This window comes from Sinocyclocheilus anshuiensis, unplaced genomic scaffold (assembly GCF_001515605.1).
Source record: "Sinocyclocheilus anshuiensis isolate Anshui unplaced genomic scaffold, SAMN03320099.WGS_v1.1 scaffold635, whole genome shotgun sequence".
In the NCBI taxonomy this organism is placed as follows: domain Eukaryota; kingdom Metazoa; phylum Chordata; class Actinopteri; order Cypriniformes; family Cyprinidae; genus Sinocyclocheilus; species Sinocyclocheilus anshuiensis.
In genome coordinates, this window is record NW_015551039.1 from 670,572 (window position 1) to 677,236 (window position 6,665).

The 6,665-nt window shown below is 40.6% G+C and overlaps 2 protein-coding genes across 9 annotated transcripts in view; both read left to right on the plus strand.

Moving 5' to 3' along the window:
* The window catches only part of LOC107661387 (heparan-sulfate 6-O-sulfotransferase 2-like), a 5,357-nt gene extending 3,092 nt beyond the window's left edge, over positions 1 to 2,265 (plus strand). Inside the window, exon 2 of one of the 2 annotated variants that reach the window (XM_016450938.1) lies at positions 550 to 2,265. In XM_016450938.1, coding sequence (XP_016306424.1) covers positions 550 to 1,396 — 847 coding nt within the window. In that variant the 3' untranslated portion in view covers positions 1,397 to 2,265. The remainder of the gene's footprint in view (positions 1 to 549) is intronic. The other variant, XM_016450939.1, reaches the window with a different exon arrangement.
* Positions 2,266 to 3,138: 873 nt separating this feature from the next.
* LOC107661388 (muscleblind-like protein 3) overlaps positions 3,139 to 6,665 on the plus strand; it is a 53,377-nt gene continuing 49,850 nt past the window's right edge. For 3 of the 7 annotated variants that reach the window (XM_016450945.1, XM_016450943.1, XM_016450947.1), the window contains exon 1: positions 3,144 to 3,576. The gene's annotated coding sequence lies outside the window, so the exon portion shown is untranslated. Of the gene's footprint in view, positions 3,577 to 6,665 lie in introns of all 7 variants that reach the window. The other 4 variants (XM_016450940.1, XM_016450942.1, XM_016450946.1 and 1 more) reach the window with 4 other exon arrangements.

The following is a 6,665-nucleotide window of genomic DNA, read 5'->3' on the forward strand; positions in this document are numbered from 1 at the left end:
TATATATACATATACATACATATACATATACATATACATACATATACATACAGCTATAAACCATGAAGTACCTGCTTTTCAAATGGACACAATTAGATCAAATTAAAATCCCATGGGCTCATTGTTGGCTTGTAAGTAAAGGAAAAGTTGAGGCTCTCCGGAGACTTTCTCTCTGCTGTTGTTGAATGCATTTGTCTTAATTGATATTCATATGGAAAGTGTTCTGGATGTGAGCTGAAAGATTATTCTTCTCATTCGCTCATTATGCTGAAATGCCCATAATTAGAGTCAACCAGCAATAATTCATTCCGTTTTCCATCAAGATCGCTCCCCTGACACACTCCAACAGAAACTACGCCATGTATAATTCTGTCAGTGTGAACATGCACAAAATATGACAACTTTACCCAACTTAATGATACATATGCAATATTAAGTTTCATTTTGTTTCAAGTCAGTTGTGACTGCTTTAGTTTGAGCTCATTTTGAATTTTTTTTTTTTTATTTTTTGATTTTTTTTTTAACTCTTCTCTTTCCTGTCTCATGTAGTAGGAACTACTACTACATCACAATCTTGAGGGATCCGGTGTGGCGATACCTGAGCGAATGGAGGCATGTTCAGCGCGGTGCCACCTGGAAGGCCTCTAAACACATGTGCGATGGCCATTCACCCACCCTGTCCGAGCTGCCCAGCTGTTACACTGGTGACGACTGGTCGGGTTGTTCATTAGAGGAATTCATGGTGTGTCCTTACAACCTGGCCAACAACAGACAGACTCGTATGTTGGCCGACCTCAGCCTGGTGGGCTGCTATAACCTCTCCGTCATGAGTGAGCGCCAGCGGTGGGCTATGCTATTGGAAAGTGCCAAGCGCAACTTGCGAAACATGGCCTTTTTTGGTCTGACTGAATATCAGCGTAAGACGCAGTACCTCTTTGAGCACACGTTCCGCCTGTCCTTCATCGCGCCATTCACGCAGCTCAACGGCACGCGTGCTGCGAGCGTAGAGGTGGAATCGGAGACCCAGCGCAGGATTCGAGAGCTTAACCAGTGGGACGTGGAGCTGTACGAGTACGCGCGGGACCTTTTCCTCCAGCGCTTCCAGTACGCCAGACAGCAGGAGCGCAGGGAGGCCCGGCAGCGACGCCTGCAGGAGAGGCGCAAGTTACATGCCAAGGTGAAGCCTTGGTGGGGGGTGACTGGAAAAGCTGTTTTTAAACCCACCAAGGAGCCACCAATGACAGAACAATCTCCCACTTTCTCGGAAGAAAAACGAGTAGATGCTGGACAAACGCTGGAGAGCGAGACAGAAGGACAGGTAGAGGACAACTGGTTAGAGGAGGATGACAGTGAAACCATATTGGACTATTTAGAAAACGTGGAGCAGTGGCGGTAGCCAACAGCTATTTGGGAAGAGGTTTGAACTCAATACTGGACTAGAAAATGGTGATTCCATTTGATTACTTTGGGGTACCTATAATCCTTTAAGCCCAAATCACTGCTAGATATTAGCATATACGGGTTGTTAATTGCGGGATGCTTTTTCTGTGACAAATGCATTTTGTGGAACGCACATCAAAATTCTCATATAGATTCTTGGCACCAGTTCTCTGTTAGATATCATATTTGAATTACCGTCTTGCAGCCTGATGTGTCTTGTGAACTGAAAAGATGATAAAATCCACTGTCCCATCACCACTCTGCCCTTGAGAGAGGGCATTTTGACTCCAGATTGCATGTACTGAAAATCACTATGGATGAAAAGCATCTGCTTATCGTGAAAGCCAAAGATTGGAATGTTTCAGAAACGCCATTTTCCGACCTTGCTGTTCTGAGGAAGAATCTGGTTGCAGCATGTTTTTATTTACATTCCTGTAATGTACGATTTCAAATATTGCCTAATTTTTTTTCAAGTGTCCTCAACCGTTACAATCCCATGCACATCACAAGTCAGCCTTATATTGAAGTCCAACATTATTTTTTGATTTAAGATGTTTTTTTTAGATGTAAAAGTAAATTTCTTTCTCATACCTTTTATTTATATGTTTGCTCATAGAATCACAGGTTATGGGTTAGCTCATATTTTGTTACTTGAAAATAAAAAGCCATTGTGAATCACTTCAACTGCTGAATCTATACCACACCATAGGTTATACTGAGGAGCACCGATTGCTCTAATGGAAAATGAATTACATTTGTGAGTACTAATTAATTATTATTTTTTAAAATAATAATCCAAGTTGGTTGTGGCTAGTTAAACTATCTCAGAGAGGGCGAGTCTTCAGTTTTGCTTTATTTTCTTTCTACAGCAGATGGAGCCAAAGTAATACCCGTTGCTTATGAATGAAACCTTACACAAGTAAACTCTCTTGATCTGTAGAACAAAATGCTCGTTTTATTATGTGACACAGTGGGTTTGTATAATTTAGTTTGGCCAGTTAATCCATTTAATCCCACTGGTAACATTTGTGACAAATGTATTTTTGGGCTTGCAGGTTCTTAAAGTTGTCAGTTGTCAAATTTGGGACCAGTAGGAAGACCTAGAGATCCATTGTTGCATTAAATGAAACTATTAAACCTAAAAATAGATTATCATTCTCTTTCCCTCAAAATTTTATGTTCGGGATTTATAGAGTAAGGACAACTAGTTACAATTGTGAATAAGAAATAAACGTTAAAAACATTTTTAGAAAAGGCGTTTAGTTTGTTTAAATATGTTGAAACTAAGTTTTAAGTTTTTGTTTGTTTTTTTGGAGCAGGCCCATGTATGTGTTTGTTTTGCGATGTATTAAATAACATTTATTATTAATAATAATTAGACAATTGTATGACACGTCAGGTCATGTGATGTCATCATGGCTGCGTCCACGAGAGGGCGACCCGCTCCATGTAGAGTAAAACGGTCTTTTCTAAAAGAATAATGTCATGCGAGTATACATATTTTAATAATATTTAGATTTATCTCAATGTGTAAAGTTTTCCAATTTAAAAAATGCCGAGTGCACATTTAAAACACCCGTTACTCATAAGCAAAGTATAATTTATAGAGTGAGGACGAATCTTCTTGTCTAAATATTTACATAGGTGCAGTACTGTGCGATATTTATTGAATGCATTTAAATCCACCCTTCCTAAAGCCTTCTCGTCAAATATTTCTCCTCATAGGTGTCCTCATCCATAAGACGCAGTTTGCGCTGAGGTCGAGTGGGAATCCCCCTAAAATGGAGGCAATACATGGGAATGCACGTAGTGCCGTGCACACTTTCGCTCTACTCCTCCCTTCTGCCCTCCCTCGTCTCGTCTTCTGCCTAGCAGCAGCTAGCAAGTTCGCTTCACGCTTCCCCATCGCTCGCTTCGTCGTTCAACTCGAAACACCCCGCAGCCGCTGGTCATTGTCCGAAGCTTTAAGCAGGAAACCGCGCGGTCAAAAGCTCTCGGTTCAACGCGGGAACTTTTGCAACCAAAGCGCGCGCCTCACATCAGCCAGTGATCGTGACGTAGTTATTGACAAATCTTCATTTCGCTTTGCGCTGCATTTGATGTCACCCGAGCTCTAGTCGCGCGCTGGCTGCACAGGTGAGTCATCTGCTTTCGTAAAGACCAATATTTCATATTCTTTACCCAATCTAGCCGCGCACATGTTATTGCATTTGTGATTGGTGTAATGCATTGCTCGCTGTCACGACTGACGCTCGCTCGTTTATGGGTCTCCATCTCTAACCTTGCTTTTGCGCACATGGCCTCTTCTCACCGTGACGCATAAGTCTAGAATTTGAATTTCTCCGTGTACTTAGTAGCTAAGTCTCTCATTTGACCTTAACGCACAAGATGTCATTTCTAATAAAACGCCAGTAACGCAGCTGGGTGTCACTTGCTGACAGCTGTTGAGCTTCCCATCGATGCTGTGGTGCCCTGAGCAGCACCTAGTTTGTAAACAGGTTGGATGGAGCTCAAACTCGCATGCCATGAGCCCCCTGTAATAGTCAGGAGCAGTGGGCTGTACAGTATATCTTTTCTGATGCTGTATTTTTGTGTCTGCCATCTAAAACTAGTAATGCTGTCACGCTGACATTTCAATTTCATGGCCAAGGCTGGGTGCAGTCCCAACCGTAAGGTGTTCACCCACGATAGGAGCTGAATTTGTCCTTGGCTTCCTAAAAGTTGGTACTGGAAAAGTGTGCGAGGGTGGTTTTGTATCTTGGTGTGTTGGAAGTTTAATGTCCTTGTCCCGCTAACCCTTAACATCATCGGACATTTGCCAGCACAGACAACTGTCCTGAGCTGAATGCTTTAGTTTATTTTGTCGTCCATGTCTGAGTTGTTGCATAAATCGACAGTCATGCGTGCATTCCTTATACAAATAAAAAAAATGGAGTCTGATGACCTTTATTTTGCACTGTCAAGACTGTTTATGCTACCTGTTTAGTAACAGGGTACCCACAGTCATGGATATTAACACGTTATTAAATGTCACAGACATTTGTGCACTTTACAATACACAACTTTGCAGTATGTTGACATTAGCTAATGCAATAGCAATTTTATCAGTTTTTTTACGTGCACTAATATTTATTTTTAACATTTCAGGTTGCATTGATTAGCATTAGTTAATATATTATATACAAATATAAATTAAAATTGAACAATAGTATAGTAATTAACCTTAATAAATGCACAAAAATGTTAATTGTTGGTTAATTATACATTAATAGTTAATAATATATTAACATATGTTAACAAATTGAACATTATTGTTAGTGTTACCATTATTTTTAGTTATACTTTAAAATAGTTCATTAGCTGGATATAGTTCTGTTCATTTCAGTGTTGTGCCGTATTCAAATTTCAAGATGTTTTCTCAGGGCGAGACATTTGTATACTAAAAAGTATAATTGATGTATTCCATCTGACATTGAAAATCTGCACTAGCTTTTATTTCTGAAAATCCATATTGAAATTCACTGTCAAAAGTGATGTGAACCCTGAGTTTGTTTTATTTACCGGTCCACAACTTAAAAGGGGTCTGGACAGTCGTGTCCCTGAACCTGCCAGGTATTGCATTGCGCTTCATATTTAAGAAATGTCATTAGTTTTTATCTTATTTAGTTACAGGCCATAGATTTTGTGCAAAGACTATCAAATTTTATATGCACAACAATGCAGTTGCTTTCAGGTCGAGTGCATAATGTAGACGCTACAGTCGAGGTGCGAGAGCACCTGTAGTCGTGTGAGTGGCGGTTGACATTCTGTTTGATTTCACACCTTACGTAGACGCTACAGTCGAGGTGCGAGAGCACCTGCAGTCGTGTGAGTGGCGGTTGACATTCTGTTTGATTTCACACCTTATGATGTGTGCTGTCAAAGGTCAGGTCGCAAGAAACCTGCTGCTTTAGAGGCCTGGTGTCTGTCAGACTTCAGTGGCATCGCTGCCTTTTAATTATGTCTGCGATTTAACGGTCCTCACATGGCTGACAAGTCATATATCTTGTTGGTAATACCAGGGCAATACTCAGCATGTACCCTGCTTCTCCCTGAGGGGTCTGTTTATCCTCCACTTCCTGATTTAAACTAGAACTAGACCTACATACGGTGAGACAGAGCGCTGTCTGACGACAAGCTGTCTTCACCACACAGGGAGCAGATAGGGAAAAAGATATTAGGAAGCCCCTCGACGGTCCCATGTGCACATGTTCGCACTTCACATCCGCATATTGCCGCATGTGCTGAAACTGCACCACAGGTTCAGGCACGTTTGCCACCGCCGTTGTGGACTTTGCTCTCACTTTCATTCACCCTATAAAATTAATGATAAGAGCAGAGAGTGAGGTTACTGTATACACAAAGCACATGTCCTCATTTCCCCTCTCCCGCTTTGCTGGACCAAATATGGTACATTATGCCATATGCTTTGAAATGGCAATAAAACGTGCTGGGCTGATAAAGCAACACCATTTACAAATGATCAAACACTGAGCGACTACACAATATTGATTGAGCTGTCATATTTAGCTGGCTTGCTGTAAATATTGGTTCTCTACCGAATCTATAAGAACTAGACTATTGGGTTCTATAAATATGGCCACTGCCCTCTTTTTTCGCAAGTAGGTTATGACACGCTTAGATTGTGTTACTCACAAATGAGCTTTTAACCACTATTCTGTAAAGTGCAATGCACCATTTGTCCGTGTAAATGTAATTCGGGGCACATTTGCACAAACACTAATGAGGATTTGCCAAGAATGTGCTTCATTTAAAATGGTTGATTTGCTTTTGAATGTTTCGGGATGTTTATAATCACATAAAAAGATGTATTTGTCATCTTTGATGTCTTGTCTTGTTTCTCCACACTGTAAAAATACTATGATATGAAATTTAACTTGATTTTTTTAAGTCGGTTTCATTTAAGTTGAAATGACTTGCACAATCAAATTGATTATACGTAAAAATTCAAGGCAGCTACTGAACTTAAGTTTTTAAGTTGAAATAGAGGGAAATATATGGTTACATGAGCTAGTGCACTAGCTAACATGAATGTTTAGCAACTTTACATTATTAATCTAAGTAAATGTTCTACATTAGGGTTGGGCGATGTCTACAAAATTGGCATCGGACGATGTCTACAGTGAAACATCGCGATGGACGATGACATCGGTGGGGGCAGGTGC